Source organism: Carassius carassius, chromosome 6 (genome assembly GCF_963082965.1).
Source record: "Carassius carassius chromosome 6, fCarCar2.1, whole genome shotgun sequence".
Taxonomy (NCBI): Eukaryota; Metazoa; Chordata; class Actinopteri; order Cypriniformes; family Cyprinidae; genus Carassius; species Carassius carassius.
In genome coordinates, this window is record NC_081760.1 from 9,368,839 (window position 1) to 9,394,279 (window position 25,441).

The 25,441-nt window shown below is 50.4% G+C and overlaps 1 protein-coding gene across 1 annotated transcript in view; it reads right to left on the reverse strand.

The window, feature by feature from the left end:
• LOC132142366 (receptor tyrosine-protein kinase erbB-4-like) overlaps positions 1-25,441 on the reverse strand; it is a gene marked incomplete at its 5' end in the record, with an annotated part of 134,340 nt that overhangs the window by 14,258 nt on the left and 94,641 nt on the right. Inside the window, one exon of the mRNA XM_059552176.1 lies at positions 23,276-23,461. Coding sequence (XP_059408159.1) covers positions 23,276-23,461 — 186 coding nt within the window. The remainder of the gene's footprint in view (positions 1-23,275; positions 23,462-25,441) is intronic.

The window sequence follows — 25,441 nt, forward strand, 5'->3', positions numbered from 1 at the left end:
ACTCACCTGATTTATTTCATCGCCGAAGCGAACCAGAGTGAATCGTGCGCATGGCAGAGAACGCAGTACTCGTTCGCTCTTCTAGAGAGAACCGAGGTTACATTTAGTAACCGAGTACGTTCTCTTACGAGAGCTCTCTCGTACTGCGTCTTAGCTAAGACGCTACGGGAACCCAATGTAAAACGCTGTGCGCGCAGGGATCACACACCAATAAACCTGAAGCAACGCCCAGGATTTACAGTGCACCGTCACCTGAGGGACTCACAGAGAGTCCAGGACAGAAAAGGGGGAAAGCCCTCCGTCCCATATCTAGCAGCATCCGTAGATGCGGCAATATGACATCACACAGCCGAGGCAAAGCCTGACCAATGTGGCAATGCGGATCGTACGCAATACTGCCCATATAACAGTCGGCAGCGCATAGCGCTCATGAACTCAGAATACCCCTCAGGGCCCTGATTCGACTATACCGACAGCAGCCTTGCTTTCAAGGCAGGAACCTCCAGGTTATAGAACCTGATAAATGTAGACGGCGAGGCCCAACTTGCCGCCATACATATATCCTGCAAGGAGATCCCAGTAGACCACACCCACGACGAGGCGACGCCCCTTGTGGAGTGTGCTCTGACGGCCCCTGGAAGCGTAAGCTAACGCTATGGCGTCAACTATCCATCTGGATAGAGTCTGTCTCGAAACAGCCATTCCCTTGGAACGTCCACCGAACGAGACAAACAGCTGCTCCGTCTGCCGAAAGGCAGCAGAGCGAGACACATAAGCTCTTAAAACCCTGACAGGGCAAAGAAGACTCAAGTCTCTATCCTCTCCTGACACCGGCAGGGCAGACAGGACAATAAACTGAGCCCGAAACGGCGTGTTGAGGGATTCCGGCACATAACCGTGCCTAGGTTTGAGTATGATCCTTGAGTCATTAGGCCCAAACTCCAAGCACGACTGGCTCACCGAGAGCGTGCAAATCACCCACACGCTTCACCGAAGCGAGAGCCAACAAGAATACTGTCTTGAACGACAGATGCTGAAGGCTAACCGATTGGATAGGCTCAAAAGGGGGACCCTTCATGGCCTCCAAAACCGCCGCGAGGTCCCACATAGGGACTGACGGAGGTCTGGGAGGATTCAGCCTCCTAGCTCCTCTGAGGAACCGGATGACCAAATCATTCCTTCCTATTGACTGACCGAGCGCTGTTTCAGAAAACGATTCACTCCCACTGCGAGATCAGCGGGTAACCGTTGAGCGCCCACACATGGAGGGACCACAACTCCGGTTGAGGGTGCCAAATCGAGCCCCTGGCCTGCGAGAGGAGGTCCCTCCTCAACGGTACTGGCCACAGGGCGACATCTGCTAACTGCATCAAATCTGGGAACCATGGTTGGTTCTTCCAAAGAGGTGCTACAAGCAGTATTGAACATCTCGTTTCTCTCACCCGTTCTATTACCTGGCACGGCCATTCCCCTGACAGCTTTCGTTCTTGGAATAGAACGCAGGGCAGTGAGCGTTTTCGTGGGACGCGAAGAAGTCCACCTCCGCTCTGCCAAATCTCTCCCACAACAGCCGGACTGTTTGCGGGTGTAGAGACCATTCGCCCGTAGGAACATTGCCTCTGGACAGCCTGTCTGGACCCAGATTCTGTAGCCCAGGCACATGCACTGCCCTCAGCGAACGCACGTTGCGCTGAGCCCAAACCAGGAGGCGTTCCGCTAGCCTGTACAGGTTTCGGGACCCGAGACCGCCCTGGCGATTTATGTAGGACACCACAGACATGTTGTCCGAACGGACTAAGACGTGGTGATCCTTGATTTGGGGACAAAAGCGCATCAGCGCGTTCTCCACTGCCAGCATTTCCAGACAGTTGATATGATGGAGCTTTTCCCGTTCTGACCAAAGGCCAAAGGCCAAAGGACGGTCTGCCCTCGAGCAGCGCTCCCCATCCTGAAGTGGAGGCGTCCGTCGGCACCATCTTCACATTCGGGGAAGTCCCCCGGCTTACACCTGATTGGTACCAGCCGTTCGCTGTCCAAGGTGCCAGAGCTGTGACACAGCTCTGATTGACCTTGAGATGCAGCCGGCCAGACGCCCACACTCTGAGCGGCACCCGCGTCTTCAGCCAGAACTGCAGGGGGCGCATGCAGAGCAGGCCCAGCTGCAGAGCCGGAGATGCTGAGGCCATGAGGCCCAGCATCTTCTGACAGTGTTTGAGCGACACTGTCGCGCCGCAGCGGAAAGAACTCGCTGCGCGCTGAATGCCCATCACGCGCTGTGGTGACAGCCGCGCCGTCATGGAACACGAGTTCAGAACTATACCCAGAAACAGAATCGTCTGACTGGGGTTCAGCGAACTCTTCGCCCAATTGACACTGAGGCCGAGCTTCTCGAGGTGATCGAGTAAAACGGTCCTGTGGTCCACGAGCTCCGCTCGTGATTGGGGCAGAACCAGCCAGTCGGTCAAATAATTCAGCACTCGCATGCCTCTGAGTCTGAGAGCAGCGAGCGCTGCATCCATGCACCTCATAAACGTACGAGGAGCAACGCACAAGCCGAACGGCAGGACTGTAAACTGCTATGCCTGGCCCTCAAAGGCGAATCTCAAATATCGCCTGTGGTTTGACGCTATCCGTATTTGAAAATACGCGTCCTTCAGATCTATTGACATGAACCAGTCCCCTCTGCGAATCTGCGCGAGGAGCTTCCTGGTCGTAAGCATTTTGAAACTGCGTTTCATCAATGCCTTGTTCAGCTGTCTTAGATCCAGTATGGGCCTGAGACCCCCGTCTCTCTTGGGCACCAGAAAGCATCTGCTGTACAGCCCCCCCCCTCGCTTTGAGCTTCAGACACAGGCTCTACAGCTCCTTTGCTCAACAGTTTTGATATTTCGGCCCGAAGTACGTGTGTTAAAAAACTGTAGCGAGTAGCCTCTTTATAATGCCTAGCACCCAATCCGAAACCCTTGGAAGCGCTGACCATGCGTCTGCATGAATGGCTAAGGGCTGGATGCGAAGCGCGCTCTGTTGACTGGGCAACGGCGGCGCTCGGGTGTGCTGCGCATTTGAGGCGGGGAGCGCGCTGATCACAGCGGGCAGATCGCTCCTCCTTGACCCCGTCCCGGCGCTTAACCGACTGGGGGAAGTCTGAGCAGGTCCCGTGGGACTCGATATGTCTGCGAGTAACTGTGGGCTGCATATGTGCACATTTACCACTTTCAACTCGCTGTCTGCCTGTGCAGAGCGTACTTGCACGGGCCTCGTTTTTACAGAAGCCACGCGCCGTATGTGACATAGTGTATGTGGGCACTGGGGAGTGGGCACGTTTACTATGCGGCGCGCTCGACCGATCTGTGTCGATCTTATGTGCGCGAGCCCTGTGTGCAGGGCTGTGCTTACATGTGGAGATGGGCACTGAGAAGTGGGCATCGTCACTGCATTTATAGCACCATCGGCCGTGGCCGGACGAGCGTGAACGGGTTTCATTTTTACAGAAACCACATGACGCGTGTGACATAGTGATTGTGGGCATTGCGGAGTGGGCACATTTACTATGTAGTGCGCGTGATCGACTTAAGTCGCTTTTATGGGCGCAGGCCCTGTGTGCAGGGCTGTGCTTACATGTGGAGATGGGCACTGAGGAGTGGGCATCGTCACTGCATTTATAGCACCATCGGCCGTGGCCGGACGAACGTGCACGGGTTTCGTTTTTACAGAAACCACATGAGGCGTGTGACATAGTGATTGTGGGCATTGAGGAGTGGGCACGTTTACTATGTAGTGCGTGTGATCGACTTAAGTCGCTTTTATGGGCGCGGGCCCTGCGTGCAGGGCTGTGCTTACATGTGGAGATGGGCACTGAGGAGTGGGCATCGTCACTACATTTATAGCACCATCAGCCCTGGCCAGACGAACGAGCACGGGTTTCGTTTTTACAGAAACCACATGATGCGTGTGACATAGTGATTGTGGGCACTGAGGAGTGGGCACGTTTACTATGTAGTGCGCGTGATCGACTTGAGTCGCTTTTATGGGCGCGAGCCCTGTGTGAAGGGCTGTGCTTATACGTGGAGATGGGCACTGAGCAGTGGGCATCGTCACTACATTTATAGCACCATCGGCCGTGGCCGGGACACCAGAAATCAAACCTTTTTCGGGAAATATCTGGGTAGCCGTGATAACGGTTTTTGTGTGCAGGCAAGCGGGCAACCGTACAGGCTTGCGCATTGCAAAAGACGCTGAAACAGTCACAATCTCTGGAACTGAAACAGCGGCGCGATTAGGTGAGAGCCCGGCCACAGCGGAACTCGTACACCGGCGCTTCGATATTTTTTATTTTTTAAGCAGCCATCGTGTGTAGTGCAGACGCAGCGTCATACAGCATGCATAGATGGCTTTCCTAGGATGGCTTCGGGGCTCCCGGCCTCACCGTAATCCTCTGCCGCGGTCCCCGCGACGCGGGGCGACGGCCGGTAGAGCGAGAACGGGGGTCTCGAGCTGCGTTGCTGAAGCTGTTGTGATAACGGCTTTTGTGTGCAGGCAAGCGGGCAACTGTGCAGGCTTGCGCGTTGCAGAAAACGCTGAGACAGTCACAATTCCTGGAACTGAAACAGCGGCGCGCTTGGGTGAGAGCTCGGCCACAGCGGAACTCGTACACCTGCGCTTCGATGAAGCAGCCATCGCGAGTAGTGCAGCCGCAGCGTCACACAGCAGGCTTTAGATGGCAACACCGCTTTTGCCGCCGTCCAGCAGAGGGCGGACAAAGGTGCGTCGATATCGCCTGTTCCCCCGGCGGAAGTGACTGGTAGTTCCTGTTTTTAGCATCATCCAGTGTGGAGAATGCTAGTGAGACAGACGAACGAGTTCGCGCTGAATATGGAGCGTTCCAAGCCTTCGCCACCTCTTCGTGAAGCTCAGGAAGAAATTAGGCGGGCTTTGAGAAGTACGCTCATCCAAAAGGAACATACCATCCAGCCGGGAACGAGGGGGGGGGGGGGGCGCTGGTGCAGACCACTCACGGCCGAGACACGTCGCGGCCAACGCGAGCACTCGCCCCGGCTCCTTCTCGATGTCAGCTCGTCTGCTGGGCTTCTGAGCAGACGGCGCGAGATCCTCGGAGCTCGCCCAGCCCTCACTGCCCGAAGCTAGCAGAGAGCTCGTGTCCTCTTCCCCCTACGCGGCCCTGAGATCGACTTCCTCGGACGACGCACCGGCAAACAGCGGGCGCTGCCCACCGGGAAGCGATGCAGGGGGGGCCGGTAAAGCAGGGCGAAACGGCGAGCTCGGTTGAGCTGAAGACGGTTCCGGAATCCGCTGGAAGCGACGCTTTTACGGCGCCTCAGCGCAGCGGAGAATGCAGGCTCAGAGAAAAAAGGCCAGGCGAGTCCTCAGAGTCGCCATGGCAACAGCTCGCAGTGAGGGCATCCGCCGTCAGCGAGCGCGAGCGCTGCATGATCTTCACCCAGGCAGGAGACACAGATGACGTACTGGTCTCCCTCGCTGAGTGGGGCTCTGACGAGCCGCAGGAAGGCATCTTAAAAAAGACGCGAGCTCTTTTACGAGTGTGTGTCGCAGGGCGAACACACACACACATAAAGAACAGTTGGATATAACAGAATTGAAAGGATATAGGCGCCGGACAGCGCAGCAGGAACGGCAGTGGAAGGTGGCGAAGGCCTGCAGCTTCAGAATGGCTCGTCCCGCAGATATGCCTCTCAGACGGCGCTTGCTTCCTCCGTGATCCAGCGATGCGTGAGCTTCGCTGAAGAGATGAAAAATCAGGTGAGTCAGCCTTTTCGAGCTCCTTTTATAGGTTGGGCCACACCCGTTTGGGCGGGAAGTGGCAAGAAGGGCGCGAAGCACCCTTATTGGTCTGATGTTGCATCAGCCTGCGCTCGATAGGCTGTGCAGTTGCCGCAGAACAAGCCAATGAGCGAACGAGCCGTCTCGCCTATGGCTGTGTACTACTGCAAATGCGCTTTACAAAAATACAATATTAAGGATAATTTTTTGCTTCAGTATTTCGTGAAAAGGGACTTTTCCCGTAGCGTCTTAGCTAAGACGCAGTACGAGAGAGCTCTCGTAAGAGAACCAGGTGGAACTTCATTCAGTCGTATCTTTTTTCATAGTTTTCACTGAAGTATGCCATGTTAAACTAAAATAATTATTAATTTCTGAAAATAAGTTTTCTAATGCAAGCAGAGAGATGTCATGACAAATGTTTAGTTATCATTTGAAGATTATTTATTTAATTCAGTGCGCATATTTTCATATGCAGAACTCCTTAGGCTAGTCTTTTTTTATTTTTTATGTCACTAAACAATTGTGTGTGTGCCACGTAAACCAGCAAAAGATAAAGATGCAAACATGTAGGCCAAGTAGAAAATGTATCTGTATCTAAGTTGATTATTAGTGACTGCCCGTCGCTACTCGACGACGTGGTGGGCGTCCTCTTCCCCTGGGAGCTGGTTGGTTGGGATGATTGGAGTGGAAGGTATCGAGTAAGGTGAGATCCAGGATGTTGTTGCGTGGGACCCAGGAACGTAACCTTCCCAGTCTACTAGGTATTCCAGCTGCCCACCATGCCGCCGGGAGTCCAGGATGTCCTTGACTGTGTAGGCCGCGCCATCATCTAGGAGGAGAGGAGGGGGGGCTTCGGCTTCGCCAGGTTCTGTGGAGGGAGAGACAGAAGGATGGTGAGTTTTAAGGAGTGACACATGGAATGTGGGGTGAATCCGGTACTCAGGGGGAAGCTGGAGTTTGTAAGTGACCGGATTGATCTGCTGGGTGATGGTGCATGGGCCAATGAATCTGGGACTGAGCTTGCGGCAGGGTAGATGCAGGCGGATGTCCCGGGTGGACAGCCAGACCTTCTGACCGGGTTGGTAGTTAGGAGCCTCAGATCGGCGAAGGTCGGCTGTCGTCCTTCGTCTGCGAAGTGCCCAATGAAGTTGGTGATGTGCCGCATCCCAGACCCTCTCGCTCTCCCAGAACCAGTAGTCGATGGCGGGGACATCCGAGGGTTCACCTGACCAGGGGAATAGAGGTGGTTGGTAGCCGAGTACGCACTGGAAGGGAGTGAGTCCGGTGGTGGGTTGGCGGAGGGAATTCTGTGCGTACTTGGCCCACCCCAGGAATTGGTTCCAGGAGTTCTGGTGGCCGTGACAGAAGGTACGGAGGAAGCGTCCAATCTCCTGGACCTTCCTCTCCGTCTGCCCGTTTGATTGAGGATGATACCCGGAGGGCAGGCTGATGGCCACACCTAGGAGGGAATGGAAGGCTTTCCACACCCGGGAGATGAACTGAACTGAAAATGAACTGGGGGGGCTCGGTCCGATACGATATATTCTGGGATGCCGAAGTACCTGACGACATGGTTGAACAGTAATTCAGCCGTTTCCATGGCTGTAGGTAGGCCCTTTAGAGGAAGAAGACGACAGGATTTAGAAAATCTATCCACTACAACCAAAATTACGGGCAGAGGATGGAGCTTGCCAGATGGTAGATGGCGAGGACTTTTGGACATGGCGCAGCTGGTACATCCACTCACGTACCTCCTGACATCCGAGGCCATGTTGGGCCACCAGAAGCGTTGGGCCACCAGATTTCTCTTCGAGAGCATAGCATCTGGATAGGGCATCGGCCTTTACGTTTTTCACCCCTGGGCGGTACGAGATGGTGAATTGGAAGCGAGTGAAGAATAACACCCAGCGGGCCTGTCTGGGATTGAGTCTCTTGGCTACTCGAAGGTATTCTAGGTTCTTATGGTCAGTGAGGACTTGAAATGGGTGTTTGGCTCCCTCTAGCCAATGCCTCCATTCCTCCAGAGCTAATTTGATGGCTAGCAATTCCCGATTTCCAATGTCGTAGTTTACCTCTGCCGGGTTGAGTTTCCGGGAGAAGAAGGTGCATGGATGGAGGCGGCTGGGATTCCCCTGCTGCTGGGCTAGGACTGCTCCCACTCCGGTGGTTGAGGCATCCACTTCCACCACGAAGGGCCGATCGGGATCAGGATGGACCAGGAGTGGGGCGGTCGTTAAGGCCTGTTTAAGGGTTTGGAAGGTTTCTGTGGCGGTTGGAGTCCAGGAGAGAGACTTAGGCTTCTGGCGGAGGAGATTGGTAAGAGGACTGGTGATGGTACTGAAGTTGCGTATAAACCGTCTATAGAAATTGACAAAGCCAAGGAACCGCTGCAATTCTTAGATGGTGGTTGGAGTGGGCCAATCCTTGACTGCGCTCAGCTTCCCCTCGTCCATCCGAATGCCACTGCGATTGATGGTATAGCCAAGGAACTGCACTGAGGGCTGATGGAAGGAACATTTTTCGGCTTTGAGGTAGAGCTGGTAGTCCCTCAGGCGTTGCAGGACCTCCGCAATGTGGCATTGATGTTCTGCCAGGCTCCGGGAATAGATGAGGATATCATCGATATATACCAAGACGGACTTGTGGAGGAAATCCCGGAGCACCTCGTGGATGAAATCCTGGAATACTGAGGGGGCGTTTACAAGCCCATACGGCATGACGCAATATTCGTAGTGACCAGTTGGGGTAATGAAGGGGGTCTTCCACTCGTCCCCCTCACGTATCCGGATGAGGTTGTATGCGCTGCGGAGGTCCAACTTGGTGAACACAGTGGCACCATGGAGATGTTCCAGGGCAGCTGGGACGAGGGGAAGTGGGTACCGGAATTTTACAGTGATGTTATTGAGTGCTCGGTAATCAATACATGGCCTCAAGCCTCCATCCTTCTTCTCTACAAAGAAAAAGCTTGAGCAGGGGAGGTAGATGGACGAATATACCCTTGGGCCAGCGCCTCCTTGATGTATTCCTCCATGGCCTTCTCCTCGGGAATGGATAGGGGATATATCCTTCCCTTTGGCACTGGTTCACCCGGCAGCAGATCGATGGCACAGTCCCACGGCCGGTGTGGAGGCAGCTTGGAGGCCCGTTTAGGGCAGAAGACGTCCCTGAAGGGGGCGTAGCATTGAGGAATGGTGATGGACTGATTTTCAACTGGGCTCTCAATAGACGTGGAGTAGACTGGGAGAGGTTCAGGGGACGGTGTGACTGGAACTGGACAACCGGAGATGCATGATTGGAAACAGGCTTCGCCCCACTTCAGGATCTCGCCCATCTTCCAGGAAATCACGGGGGTTGTGCTGCTCCAGCCACGGGCGCCCTAGAATAACGTCAGCGGTGGATTCCTCCAGAACCAGCAGGTGGATCTCCTCGTGATGGAGTAGTCCAGTTTGGAGGGATATGGGGCCCACACTATGGCGCGAGCACTTCCTGCTTTGCGGCCTGCCGGTGATTGTGTGGACTTGGTAGGCTGACGGCGTGGCCGTAGTAGGGAGTTTGAGCTGACGGCAGAGGGCGCCGGAGATGAAAATGAACTGACATGTCTCTTCCAGTTTCCGCCTGGAAGAATGCTGTTATCCAACTCAAATATCTTGCTACACTCCAGGTGCCAACATCAGTCCCCTCTCTTACATCTAACTCTCTCTTCACCTCAGATGTCATGTTCCTCGGGTCTAGGCGTGAGAAAGCAACAGGTCTGGAAATTCACTCACAGTATAATAAGTTTCTAGTTTCTCCAAGAACACAGCAGGAAGAGGAGCCCGCCCTTTCACTACACACAGTTTCTGTATGATAGATAAACACAACGCCAAGATCTAAACATAATGAGCAGGAATCACGGGTTACTTGTTGAACACAGCAGGGTTAGGATTAATATCCTAAGGATCACAGCAGGTGAGAAATCAAACACTGATTCAACCTTAAAGGAGAGATACTATGCTCCTTTTTACAATATGTAATACAAGTCTCTGGTGTCCCCAGAATGTGTTTTTAAAGTTTCAGCTCAAATACCCCACCGATCTTTTATTATAGCATGTCAAATTTGCCCCTCTTTGTGTGTGAGCAAAAACACAGTTTTCATGTGTGTGCCTTTCAGTGTAAATGAGCTGCGGAACCAGGGCGGAACCTATACAGCTCGCACTTCAGATTGTCTGTCAACAACAAAACCGAAGAATGTCACAAAGCCAAAATGTCAGAAATTATTTATTAAATATGCAGACAGTGATTGTTTTCAGGATAAAACGTACTCGGTTACTAACGTAACCTCGGTTCTCTCTAGAAGAGGGAACGAGTACTGCGTCTTAGCTAAGACGCTACGGGAAAAGTCTCTTTTCACGAAATACTGAAGCAAAAAATTATCCTTAATTTTGAATTTTTGTAAAGCGCATTTGCAGCAGTACACAGCCATAGGCGAGACGGCTCGCTTGCTCATTGGCTGCTCTGCAGCAAGTTCACAGCCTATCGAGCGCAGGCTGATGCAATATCAGACCAATTAGGATGCTTCGCGCCCATCACGCCACTTCCCGTCGAAACGGGTGTGGCCCAACCCTATAAAAGGAGCTCGAAAAGGCTGACTCACCTGATTTATTTCCTCGCCGAAGCGAACCAGAGTGAATCGTACGCACGGCAGAGAACGCAGTACTTGTTCCCTCTTCTAGAGAGGTTAAAGTTAGTAACCGAGTACGTTCTCTTACGAGAGTTCTCTCATACTGCGTCTTAGCTAAGACGTTACGGGAACCCCATGTAAAACGCCGTGCGCGCAGGGATCACACACCAATAAACCTGAAGCAACGCCCAGGATTTACAGTGCACAGTCACCCGAGGGACTCACAGAGAGCCCAGGACAGGAGAGGGGGGAAGCCCTCCGTCCCATATCTAGCAGCACCCGTAGATGCGGCAATACAATCATCACACAGTCGAGGTAAGGCCTGACCAATGTGGCAATGCGGGTCTTACGTAATACTGCCCATATAACAGTCGGCAGCGCATAACGCTCACGAACTCAGAATCCCCATCAGGGCCCTGATTCGGCTACACCGACAGCAGCCTCGCTTGCAAGGCGGGAACCTCCAGGTTATAAAACCTGCTAAATGTAGACAGCGAGGCCCAACCTGCCGCCATACATATATCCTGCAAGGAAATCCCAGTAGACCACGCCCACGACGAGGCGACGCCTCTTGTGGAGTGTGCTCTGACACCCAGTGGGCACTGAAGGCCCTTGGAAGCGTAAGCTAATGCTATGGCGTCAACTATCCATCTGGATAGAGTCTGTCTCGAAACAGGCATTCCCTTGGAACGTCCACTGAACGAGACAAACAGCTGCTCAGTCTGTCGAAAGACAGCGGAGCAAGACACATAAGCTCTTAAAACCCTAACAGGGCAAAGAAAACTCGAGTCTCCATCCTCTCCTGACACCAACAGGGCAGACAGGGCAATAACCTGAGCCCGAAACGGCGTGTTGAGGGACTTTGGCACATAACCGTGCCTAGGTTTGAGTATGACCCTTGAGTCATTAGGCCCAAACTCCAAGCACGACTGGCTCACCGAGAGCGCGTGCAGGTCACCCACATGCTTCACTGAAGCGAGAGCCAACAAGAATACCGTCTTGAACGACAGATGCTGGAGGCTAATCGATTGGATAGGCTCAAAAGGGGGACCCTTCATGGCCTACAAAACCGTCGCGAGGTCCCATATAGGGACTGACGGAGGTCTGGGAGGATTCAGCCTCCTAGCTCCTCTAAGGAAGCGGATGACCAAATCGTTCCTTCCTATTGACTGACCGAGCGCTGTTTCAGAAAATGCTGCGATGGCCGCCACATAAACTTTGAGCATGGATGGGGCTCTGCCCTTATCCAACAGCTCTTGCAGGAAGGAGAGAACCTCCGTCACCTTCACCTCACAACTAAGGGGTGAACATCCCCGAGCTGTACACCAGCTGGAGAACACCGACCACTTCAAGGCATACAGCCGTCGCGTCGACGGAGCCCTAGCATGAGTGATGGTATTTAGCACTCCCACTGAGAGATCAGCGGGTAACCGTTGAGCGCCCACACATGGAGGGACCACAACTCCGGTTGAGGGTGCCAAATCGAGCCCCTGGGACAGCGCGCTTTCGTTCTTGAAAAAGAACGCGGAGCAGTGAGCGTTTTCGTGGGACGCGAAGAGGTCCACCTCCGCCCTGCCAAATCTCTCCCACAACAGCCAGACTGTTTGCGGGTGTAGAGACCATTCGCCTGTGGGAATGTTGTTTCTGGACAGCCTGTCTGGACCCAGATTCTGTAGCCCAGGCACATGAACTGCCCTCAGTGAGCGCAAGTTACACTGAGCACAAACCAGGAGGCGTTCCGTCAGCCTGTACAGGTTTTGGGACCCGAGACCGCCCTAGTGATTTATGTAGGACACCACAGACATGTTGTCCGAACGGACTAAGACGTGGTGGACCTTGATTCGGAGACAAAAGCGTGTCAGCGCGTTCTCCACTGCCAGCATTTCCAGACAGTTGATATGTTGGAGCTTTTCCCATTCTGACCACAGGCCAAAGGACGGTCTGCCCTCAAGCAGCGCTCCCCATCCCGAAGTGGAGGCGTCCGTCGACACCATCTTCACTTTCGAGCAAGTCCCCAGGCTTACACCTGATTGGTACCAGTCGTTTGTCCAGGGTTTCAGGGCTGTAACGCAGCCTTGATTGACCTTGAGATGCAGTCGACCAGATACCCGCGCTTTCAACCAGAACTGCAGGGGGCGCATGCGGAGCAGGCCAAGCTGCAGAACCGGAGATGCTGAGGCCATGAGACCCAGCATCCTCTGACATTTTCTGAGCGAAACAGTCACGCCGCAGCGGAGAGAACGTCTCGGTTACATCTGTAACCTCGGTTCCCCGAGAAGGGAACGAGACGATGCGTCGATAACGCTTTGGGAACGCATTCTGCGTGAGTGCGTCTGAAGCATCCATGTCAACTAGTCCAATGGCGAGAGTGAGCGTCAGGAGTGACGTCACGACCAGGAATTGATAAAAACCCCAACCGGAGCAACCGGTGTTAGCTTCGACAGTGCCGAAGCAAGTCGATCACAGGAACGAAGGAAGTATGGCAGGGAGACGCATCGTCTCGTTCCCTTCTCGGGGAACCAAGGTTACAGACGTAACCGAGACGTTCCCCATCGAGGGAGAGACGATGCGTCGATAACGCTTTGGGAACGAGAATACCCAAACCGCCATATTACAAGTGCCTGAGTGTCAGCCAGAAAAACCAACGGCTCAAGAATTAAAAACCTGAGACCCGGGAGTAGCGTCCAGGTCTAGGCTATAAAACCTGACGAATGTGAGTGGCGAGGACTAGCCTGCCGCATCGCAAACATCCTGAAGAGAGGCCCCAGATAATAAGGCTCTAGAGGCCGCCATACTCCTAGTAGAATGAGCTCTGACCCCCAAAGGACACGGTAGGTCAGAAGACTCATAGGCAAGAAGGATAGCCCCAACTATCCACTTACTAAGTGTCTGTTTAGTGGCAGGAAGACCTATCTTAGGTGACCCGAAACAAACAAACAGCTGATCGGATTCCGAAAAGAAGAAGTCCGATGAACATAAGTGTCCAATGCTCGCACCGGGCACAAGAGGTTAGACTTTTCCTGGTCAGATGATGCAAACGGGGGAGGACAGAAAGCCTGCAGAACAATAGGTCTCGGAACAACGGTCGGTACCTTAGGGACGTATCCCTGCTTAGGGTAGAGAAATGCTTTGACCATCCAAATTCAAGGCAGGTGGGAGAAACCGAGAGAGCCTAAAGGTCTCCGATTCTTTTTAGGGACGAAATAGCAAGGAGAAAAGTAGTCTTAAACGAAAGAAACTTCTCAGAGACAGAATCTAGGGGTTCAAAGGGAGCCCTAGATAGGCCTTCTAAAACTATAGCCAGGTCCCAGGCCGGCACTCTAGTATGAGTTGCAGGTCTCAGCCTCAAGGTGCCACAAAGGAAACGTGAGATAAGAGGGTCACGACCCAGAGATGCACCACCCACTGGGGCGTGGAAAGCCGAAATGGCCGCCACGTAAACTTTTAAGGTGGATGGACATAGACCAGAAGTGAAGCGGTCTTGCAAAAACTCAAGAACTGAGCCAACAGAGCAGTGGGCAGGGTCACACTGATGTTGGTAACACCAAGAAGAAAAAACATTCCATTTGAGTCTATAAAGTTTCCTCGTAGCTGGAGCTAAGAATGGTCTCCACAACCTCAGTTGAGAGACCACTCTCTATGAGTTGCGCCCCCTCAGAGGCCACACCCAAAGCTTCCAAATCTCTGTCCGGGGGTGAAATATAGTGCCCCCGGCCTGAGATAGAAGGTCTTTCCTGATCGGGATCTCCAAGGGAGGACCGTCGAGGAGATGAATCAGGTCCGCAAACCAGATTCGACTCGGCCAGTGTGGAGTTACGAGAAGTAGACTTACTCCGTCCTGGCGGACTCTCTCCAGAACTCCTGGGAGCAGAGCAACAGGGGGAAAGGCGTACAGACATAGCCTCGGCCACGTCTGTACCATAGCGTCCAACCCCAGGGGGGCTGGATGAGTAAGGGAGAACCATAGTGGACAGTGCGTCGTGTACTGAGACGCAAACAGATCCACTTCTGCTTGGCCATAAGATTCCCATATGAGCTCCACCACCTCGGGGTGAAGCCTCCATTCCCCTGACCTCAGCACCTGCCTCGACAGGGTGTCTGCTCCAATATTCTGAGTCCCTGGTATATACATTGCCCTCAGAGAGCGTAATTTCCCCAGGGACCACAGGAGGATCTGGTGCGCTAATTTGCAGAGTGGGCGCGAGCGCAGACCCCCCTGACGGTTGATGTAAGAGACCACCGATGTATTGTCTGTGCGGACCAGCACATGATGGTCCCTCAGGTCTGGCAGGAAGTGCCTTAACGCTTTGAAGACCGCCATCATCTCCAGGCAGTTGATGTGCCAAGAGTGATGATGGCTCTCCCACAGACCCTGAGCTGAGCGGCCTTCCATTACCGCTCCCCAGCCGGTAAGGGAAGCATCTGTCGAGATGGTAACCCGATGACAAAGAGCTCCCAATACCGGACCCTGGGACAGGAACCAGTGTTCTCTCCATATGACCAAGGCGCGGAGACACCGCGGCGTGATCTTGATCGTACGAAGTGGGTTTCCCCTTGGGGAGAACCCTCTGGTCCTGAGCCACCACTGTAAAGGTCTCATGCCCAGCAGGCCAAAGGGGATCACATTGGACACTGCTGCCATGAGACCCAACAATCTCTCGAACTGTTTTACAGTGCCTGACTGGCCTAGCTTTAGCTCTGATGTGGCTGTGAGGATGGAACCACCCGAGCTAACTGCTCTTGAACCCCCCTCAGAGGGAGCGAGCCCGACGCAGCGTCTGAGAGACACAGCGTCAGAGACCCGCTGGAGACCGCTGCGCCCCGAGGCACCAAGGGTGGCGGGGTTGGCAGGACGGCCCCGTGAGAGCACCGAGACCTGACGGGCACCGTATACTGAGGTGTACACCACACAGTCTCGATTGGGGCTGCCCTCACAGGTCTGACCCATTTGGCGTCAGGACCTTTTCTTCTGAGCCGAAGCTTTCTTAGCGAGAAGAACGGTCCTCAGATCCGGCTTCTGCTTAGATTGCTTTGGCTGTGAGTGCTGGCTCGGTCCCCGTGATTTTTGAGGAGGAGCGCGAGGCGCAACACTATCTTTTTGAAAAACACGATATGAGGAGCATGAAGGCTGGGGCTGCCTTGCACGCCCAGCAGCATCAGGATTAGATCGGCGAGGGAGAAAACTTTTAAAAGCTTCAGATTGCTTTTTATTTTCTTGAAATCTTTCAACCACTTCATTCACAGCATCACCAAACAGACCTTCATGAGAAATGGGAGCGTCTAAAAGAAAAAGATCTATCTTTATCTTTAATATCTGAAAGATTAAGCCAAAGGTGTCTTTCTGTAGAAACCAAAGCAGCCATAGATCTACCAATAGCACGTGCTGTTTCTTTAGTCGCCCTGAGAGATAAATCCGTAGCCCGACGAAGTTCGCGAATTTCGTCACGGCTGACTCCCTCACTGTTATCTAACTCCCCCAGCAGCTCAGCCTGATAAGCCTGAAGCAAAGCCATCGAGTAAAGGCAAGCTCCAGCCTGACCTGCTGCTGTGTAAGCTTTACACACTAAATTAGATGTGATCTTTAAAGGCTTCGTGGGCAAAGTCGGGTTCTTAATAGATGAAGCTGAACCAGGGGAAAGATAGCTCGCGAGCGTCTGTTCCGCCCGGGGCATCGCTTCATAACCATTTTCTTTCAGCCCTCTTATATCAGAATAAATGCGCACTTGAGGGCTGAAAAGACGTGATGAATATGGCTTATTCCACAATCTAGACAGCTCACTGTGAAGATCAGGGAAAAAAGGGAGACCCTGTGATGTAGGAGATGTTTTAAAAGACAGAAAACGCTCGTCTAATTTGCTTTTAGGACGAGCGCTCTGTTTATCAGATGGCCAAGATATATGTAACTTATCTACAGCTCGTGTTAATACATCAACCAACTCCTCATATGCTGGGGAAAGAGATGGCGAATCCTCTTCCCCCCTGATTGTGTCACCTTCACTGCCCGTTACATCTAACTCCTCGGAGCTAGAGCAACTAAGCAATGAGCTCTCCCCCCGGGCGGAAGAAGCCGCGGGGCGGGCTTCCGAGACCGGAGTTTGAGCTATGGATCTCCCAGGTAAGGGAGGAGAAAGAGCCCTCGGACCCGTCTCCAACCCCGCTGAGAGATCCATTTGCGAACCCCAGGAATGGCTCGCCGCTCTTCTCATCAAAGAGTGGCAAGCGGGAGCGGAGCATGCGAAGCGAAAGCTTCTCACAATGCGGGCAATCAGTCTCCTCGAAGGCTGATAACGCATGCTCCACTCCCAAACAAACTACACAAAGCTCATGTGTATCCCCACCCGTTAAATAACGCGGGCAGGGAGAAGCACACGGTTTGAATAGTTGCTTCGCCATGATATATAAACTTTGAACAAGACAACAGTAAATATGACAGACAGGTTTGACACAGATCGCTTGCTGAGGCACAGAAAGCAAACACCGGTTGCTCCGGTTGGGGTTTTTATCAATTCCTGGTCGTGACGTCACTCCTGACGCTCACTCTCGCCATTGGACTAGTTGACATGGATGCTTCAGACGCACTCACGCAGAATGCGTTCCCAAAGCATTATCGACGCATCGTCTCTCCCTCGATGGGGAACTCGCCGCGCGCTGCATGCTCAACGCACACTGTGGTGACAGCAGCGCCGTGATGGAACGTGAGTCCAGAGCTAAACCCAAAAACAGTATCGTCTGACTGGGGTTCAACGAACTCTTTGCCCAGTTGACACTGAGACCGAGCCTCTCGAGGTGATCGAGTAAAACGGTCCTGTGCTCCACGAGCTCCGCTCGTGATTGAGCCAGAATTAGCCAGTCGTCCAAATAGTTCAGCACTCGCATGCCTCTGAGTCTGAGAGGAGCGAGCGCTGCGTCCATGCACCTCGTAAACGTACGAGGAGCTACGGACAAGCCGAATGGCAGGACTGTAAACTGGTATGCCTGGCCCTCGAAGGCGAATCTCAAATATCGCCTGTGATTTGACGCTATCTGTATTTGAAAATACGCGTCCTTCAGATCTATTGACATGAACCAGTCTCCTCTGCGAATATGCGCGAGGAGCTTCCTGGTCGTAAGCATTCTGAAACTGCGTTTCACCAATGCCTTGTTCAGCTGTCTTAGATCCAGTATTGGTCTGAGACCCCCGTCTCTCTTGGGAACCAGAAAATATCTGCTGTACAGCCCCCCCTCGCTTTGAGCTTGAGACACAGGCTCTACAGCCCCTTTGCTCAACAGTTTTGATATTTCGGCCCGAAGTAGGTGTGCTACTTCTGTTTTTACCGTGGTTTCGACGCGCGCTAAAAAGCGTGGAGGGCGTCGAGAAAACTGTACCGAGTAGCCTTCTTTTTATAATGCCTAGCACCCAATCCGAAACCCCTGTAAGCGCTGACCATGCATCTGCATGAATGGCTAAGGGCTGGATGCGAAGCGCGCTCTGTTGCCTGGGCAACGGCAGCGCTTCGGTGTGCTGTAACATGGGCGTCACGCCTGTGGCATTTGAGGCAGGGAGCGCGCTGATCACAGCGGGCAGATCGCTCCTCCTCGACCCCGTTCCGGCGCTTAACCGATCGAGGGAGGGCTGAGCGGGTCCCATGGGACTCGTGATGTCTGCGAGTAACTGTGGGCTGCAAATGTGCACATTTACTGCTTTTGACTCGCTGTCTGCCTGGGCAGAGCGTAGGCGCACGGGTTTCGTTTTTACAGAAACCACGCGCCGTGTGTGACATAGTGTTTGTGGGGACTGAGGAGTGGGCACGTTTACTATGTGGTGCGCGTGACCGATCTGAGTCGATTTTATAGGCGCGAGCCCTGTGTGCAGGGCTGTGCTTACATGTGGAGATGGGCACTGAGGAGTGGGCATCGTCACTACATTTATAGCACCATCGGCCGTGGCCGGAACACCAGAAATAACACTCTTTTCGGGAAATATCTGGGTAGCCGTGATAACGGCTTTTGTGTGCAGGCAAGCGGGCACTCGTGCAGGCTTGTGCATTGCAGAAGACGCTGAGACAGTCACAATTCTTGGAATAGCAACAGCGGCGCGCTTGGGTGAGAGCTCGGCCGCAGCGGAAATCGTACACCGGCGCTTTCCTAGCAGTGCTAGGATGTTTTCGAGGCTTCTGGCTTCACCGTAATCCTCTGCCGCGGCTCCCGCGGTGCGGGGCGATGGCTGGAAGAGCGAGAACGGGGTCCCGAGCTGCGTTGCTGATGCTGTCGCGATGACGCAGCCGGAGGCGGTGGGCGTGACTGAGAGCTCTGTGGGGCCGGTCTAGCGCGGCTAGCTGCAGAACCGGAGCGCTTTGGCAAGAAATGCTTGAACGCCTGTGACGCTTTCTGGTCCTCGGCGAATCTCTCCACAAACTCGTTGACAGATGATCAGAAGAGGCCAGCAGGAGTCAGCGGCGCGTCGAGGAACGCAGCGCACTCAGACTCCGCGATGTCAGAAAGCGTCAGCCACAAATGCCTCTCAGCCACCGTAGCGGAAGCCATAACCCGTCCCATGGCCTGTGCAGCGGACTTAGTAGAGCGGAGGGAGAGATCCGAAGCACTCCTCAGATCTGCGAGACAGATCGCTTCAGGTCCCATCTCATCCAGCTTTTGGAGGAGATCGCCCGGGAAAATCTGCAGCGTGGCCATGGTGTGCAGCGCAGATGCAGCCTGCCCAGCAGCAGAGAAGATCCGTGCAAGCAGCGATGACGTCATGCGGCAGGCTTTGGATGGCAACGCCGCCTTAGTCCGCCGTCCAGCAGAGGGCGGGCAAAGGTGCGCTGCTATAGCCTGTTCCACCGGCGGAAGTGACAGGTAGCCTCTGTTTTTAGCATCGTCCAGTGTGGAGAATGCTGGTGAAACAGATGAACGAACTCTCGCCGAGAGTGAGGCGTTCCAAGTTTTCGCCACTTCTTCGTGAAGCTCAGGAAGAAAGGGGGCATGCTTTGAGCTGGGAGAAAAACGCTCATCCGGGAGAAAGCTACCATCCAGCCGGGAACGAGAAGGGGGCGCTGGTGCAGACCACTCGAGGCCGAGGCTCGCCGTGGCCAGCGGCGAGTCCTCAGAGTCACCATAGGCATTAGCTCGCAGTGAGGGCAGCCGCCGTCAGCGAGCGCGAGCGCGAGCGCTGCATGGTCCTCACCCAGGCAGGAGACGCAGATGACGTGACGATCTCCTTCGCTGAGCGGGGCTCTGCACGAGTCGCACGAGGGCATCTTTAAAAAGACGCAGCTCTTTTATGAGTGTGCGTCGCAGGGCGAACACACACAAAGATATAAAGGATATAGGCGCCGGACAGCGCAGCAGGAACGGCAGTGGAAGGCGGCGAAGGCCAGCAGCTTCAGAATGGCTCGTCCCGCAGATATGCTTCTCAGACGGCGCTTGCCTCTGTGATCCAGCGATGCGTGAGCTTCGCTGAAGAGATGAAAAATCAGGTGAGTCAGCCTTTTCGAGCTCCTTTTGTAGGGTTGGACCACACCCGTTTCGGCGGGAAGTGGCGTGATGGGCGCGAAGCGTCCTAATTGGTCTGATATTGCATCAGCCTGCGCTCGATAGGCTGTGCACTTGCTGCACAGCTGCCAATGAGCGAGCGAGCCGTCTCGCCTATGGCTGTGTACTGCTGCAAATGCGCTTTACAAAAATTCAAAATTAAGGATAATTTTTTGCTTCAGTATTTCGTGAAAAGAGACTTTTCCCGTAGCGTCTTAGCTAAGACGCAGTACGAGAGAACTCTCGTAAGAGAACTAATGACAGCCCTGCTCTCTGTGAATACACTGAGCGACAGTGGTAACTTTAGCCACATTAACTGTACAGCATGATAACAAGCACAACCAGAAATGCATTTTGAAAATATTCTGAAAATATGAGGCGATTCTTACTTGTTCTGGATATGATGTTTGCGCATGAACAAATGGTACTGACCCATCTTTCAGAAACAGATACTGTACAAATCCTGTGTTGAAATGACCCATGCATAAAATGATTTGCACAAATATATAAGACTCTTCAGCACATTTCCTTCCACAAATTAAATTCATCCAGTGTTCTCCATGGCTCAGATGCTCAGAGTCTTCTGAGAATCTAATTTGTACATCCAAAAGCAACATTTGTAATGTTTATGTGGTGCAGACAATGAGTGCATTTACATGCACCCTCTTAATGTGATTATAATGAGTTTTTGGCAATATTGCGATTAAACCTCATGTAAACGCAATACTTTGATTTAAATAATGCGATTAAGCTCATAATCGCAGCAATAATAATTGTATTAACATAGGTGGTGTACGCCGATTTTAATCGAAATATACAGGCATGTAAACACCTCAATCGCATTATTGCTGCTCTGACTAAAGTGTGCATGTGCTCGTGACGTACATGAATGAAATGAAGCGCACCTGAAATAATACGCAGATTAGAAATGATGGTGGGTAAGAAAGCATCACATTTCTGGGGAGCTGAGGAGACAGAGTTCACGCACAACATTAACATAATGCAGTACATTTTTGAATGAAAACACAGAAATGGGGAAATTTTTAAGGTGCTTCACAACAAAATGTTTGAGCCTATACACAAGAACCGGCGAACAAATTTGCATTTATAATGAATAATTCTTAGCAAATAATATAATGGAAATTGCATGTAAATAGGAGTGAAGAGTTTTGCTCTTGACATGTAAACATCATAATGTGATTAAGTCATTTATCTGATTATTGGAAAGTATTGCATTATTCATGCGCATGTAACAATAGTCATTGTGTAAACATAGGCACTATAGTGACAATATAAACATGGCGGACTATGTGCAGTTCAATCAGGCCGGGTTCAATGCACATAGGGCAGATTGTCAACAGTAATGGGCTGTCTGTCTGTCTATCTTAACGTTAAATGTAATGTATTCATGCCTTCCTTTACTCTAGTCTATAGTGTCACATTCAGAAATCATTCTAATCTGCAACCCATAGACATCCCCAGACTCTTGGTCTTATGCTTTGAAATTGTTTTCCCCAACCTTTAATGCAGCCAATTCCAACTGTTTCTTGTTTTGGGGAGTTTCTGTCTTTAGTCTACTTTTCAGCTGGTGAAATTAATGGTCAATCAGATTTAAATCTGAAGATTGATTTGGGCAATCCAAGACTTTACATTTATTTACCCTGATAAAGTCCTTAAATGAAATCGGAGGGTGTTTTGGGTCATTGTCCTGATCCAATATGAAGTGCTTTCTACTGAGTTTGGTGGCATTTTCTTGAATATTGGTAGCCAAGAAGATTTTGTACCGTTTCAAATTAATTCTGCTACTGCCATCATACATTAAGTCATCATTAAAATGAAGAGGTCCTGTTCTAGAGACAGCCATGCATGCCCTCGCCATGACACCACCTCCACCAAGCTTTACAGATGAGCTTGTATGCTTAGGATCATTTGCAGTTCCCTTTTTTCTCCACACTTTGGATAAAGGTTAATCTTTGTCTCATCAGCCCATCAACTCTGTGAAGAATCTTGCCTTTCTATTTTTGGTGCTGATCAGAGGTTTGCATCTTGCTGTGTAGCTTCTGTAATTCTGTGTCAAATTCTCCTGTGGACTGTAGATTGACAGAGCATCACCCCAGCTTTCTGGGGGTTGTTGGTGATTTTACAGACATGTATTTTAGGGTTCATTTTCACAGCTTTTATGATTTGTCTGTCATCAACTACTGTTGTTTTTCTCAGCCGATCAGGTTGTGGTTGGGTGCTGATGTCGCCGGTAGTTTCCAAACTCTTGATTTCTCCATGCCCTTTGTTTTCCTATAGTTCTAATTGACTTCTTTTCTTTTAGCATCCAAATTGCTTGCTTTTCTTTCAGAGTCGGCTTCCTCGTTTTCATCTTGGTTTGTGTGTGTCATCATCGCATGCAAGACTTAGATTGCAGAAGCAATGGATATTACTGATGAGACACATTCCTTGCTTTTAATATCTGAAGAATTAATGCAACAGGACACAGCTGAACTTAGAAAGACTTGTGAGGCAGCTGTTCCAATACTTATGCTCACATCAGATAGGGAGATGAAACTCTAAAAGTGCTGATCTTCTTAGCTGGTAAAGCATCTTTGTGTTGAATCACCCAATATTAAATTGTGACAATCTGTAGTTTTGTCTCATATTCATCTTTTAAACATATTTACATTTTTATTGACTCCACAGCAAACAGAACAATTTTTCTTTATTGTTCCAATACTTATGAAGGGCATTGTATATGGGATGGAAACCAGAAATACGGAATCATGGGTAAAGGAGTGTGAAGCTAGACATAAACTGGTCTTCAATTTATGAACTTACGTTGACTATTAAGTACCGCAGCTCAACTGGTAGAATAAAATAACAATGAATGAATATTTCATGCATTGCTGAATAGGAAATGGAAAGCCTATTGGGAAACTGATATTTTCCCTTAACTCCTTAATACACCAGTCCATAACATAATGTTTCAATCACAGAGCTGAAGAAAGAAGACTTTCTCTTTAAACACGGTTGGGGGTATTTGCACTCATTTGATGCTTGAGACACTGTAGTGCCCAACGGTACCCAACGGAGCCAAAGCAGTTGAGTATTTAGTGGTTCAGCAGCCTGCAGATGTGTGAGTTCGGTATAAAAACTTGCAAGGAATCAAATAAAATGCATTTACTATGAACTCTCAAATATCAAAACAACAAGTATTGGAAAGGGTACACAGATTAATTATTTGAGACAATGATTTTCAAAGTTCATGCTCAACTACAAAGGCAAAAAAAAAAAAAAACACTCATTCATGGGTACTCTTACCTTTGCGATCTGCACGCACCAGTTGAGCAGCAGCTGGGAGCCGATGTTCTCCTGGTGTTCATGTACGTAGTCCAGCAGGCAGCCGTTGGGCATGAGCTGAGTTACCAGCTGAATAGTGGGACTCAAGCAGACCCCCAAAAGATGCACTAGATGAGGATGCTCCATGCTGGCCATGATCAGTGCTTCCTAGAAAGCACAAAAACCAAAACACTGAAAATGTGTTGTTTTTATAAATACCCTCAATATGCAGTATGTTAACTCTCGGTCCAATTAGTATTACAAAGTAAGGTAGGAGCCAAACTAGCGTTTATCGCCAACTACCTCACAGTAAAATACATAATGGGGAAAAAAGGACATTAGAGGCATTTATAATGTTGCAAAACATTTCCAAATAAATGCTGTTCTTTCAAACTTTTTATTAATCAATGAACCCCCCCTCCAAAAAAATTAATAAAATAAAAATAAATGATGCATGAAGGTTTGCACAAAAATATTAAGCAGCACAACTGTTTTCATCACTGATAATTGTAAGAAATATTTCTTACAATTAAAGCAGTTTAACATATCAGAGTGATCACTGAAGGATTAAATAAATGCATACGAGCATAAGAAACTTTTTTCAAAACCTTACCGACCCAAACTTTTTACTTTTACTATAGTGTACATTTATGTAATAATGTAGTTACAGAAAGTAATTGCAAAACAAACCTGGTTAAAAAAAAAAAAGATTCACCTGACCCCTTACATTCAATACAAATTGCTAACTTTAAGACAGGGGTATCCAACTCAGTTTCTGATGGGGCTGAGCCCTGCAGGGTTTAGCTTCAACCATAAACACACCTGATCCAGCTAATCAAGTCCTTCAGGTTTATTTGAAAACTATATGGTTTGTGTGTTGGAGCAGGGTTGGAACAAATGATGCATTCGATTTAACTCAGAAGCTGGATGTCAGAACTGAGAATCTCGTAACTCCCAAATGGACCATTGCAGTGCAGTGTTTTTTTTTGTTTTTTTTTAAGAGTGACCCTATTTTTTCTTCTAAAATTGATGCATCTCACACACACACACACATATATATATATATTTATATATATTTATATATATATAATGGTTTGAGCCAGGGCAGGGGCAGTGGAGCGAATATTAATGAGCGACAATTGAGACACAGACCAGTCTCAGGTCCCACTGAGATCAGAGATCAGGCTCTGTTCCAGAATCAAATCACTGAAAGTGTTTCTGAAATTAGTGAGGGTGCTTTAGTCTTCATGCTTCATGCACATATATTTTGACATGTCATATTTTATCCCATCCTTTGTTATGATTATCATGTTAATCAGTGCGATTTTGAGAGAGAATCTGCCATTTATATATGGATGTCAATCCCGAAACTTTGTAGCATGTTTCGCCATGTTGGTCCTCTTAGCATCATGAAAAACAAAACTTTTATTCAAATTCTGAATGGATTATATATAGCCAAGAATATATATATAATCCCTTATTAATCAATGAAAAGCTGTCCCTCATTTCAGTTTATCGCAATCTCAGAAAATTCAGTTTATAATAATCAATGAATCTCTCTAAACTGAACAATAAATCTCTTATTTACATAATGTCTAAGCGAAAAGTGAAAGTCGTGACATTTGACAAGTATGGTAACCCATACTCGGAATTGGTGCTCTGCATTTAACCCATCCAAGTGCACACACACATCTCAAACCTGGAACCTTCGGGTCCAACTCTCTAACCATTAGGCCATAGCTGCCCATATATCTATTCTTTATTACAATGAGAAGATGAGCTTGCAGAACTCAGCACTGAACAGAACACCTGCTTTTTGAGAGGTGAGTGGATTCTGATTTACAGAAACACTCTGATTGGCCACTGCGTTCAAGAACTCTCACTCATGTTAGCATTAGCAGTGTTAGCAAAAACAGAGCATTACACTGCATTTTGTAACTGCAGACACCCACACACCACCATAGTAACATGTTTACAGATAGAGGTTGCACAGTAATGACTCAATAATGACATGGAAATATAACAGAAATGTATAAATACTGAAGCATTTATAGCTTTCACTTTTGCTCACATAGGAAGTGAGCATTCATCTTGAATACTCAACTTGGGGTTGAGTGAGGTGGATTGATTTCCCAAGAGTGAGCATTC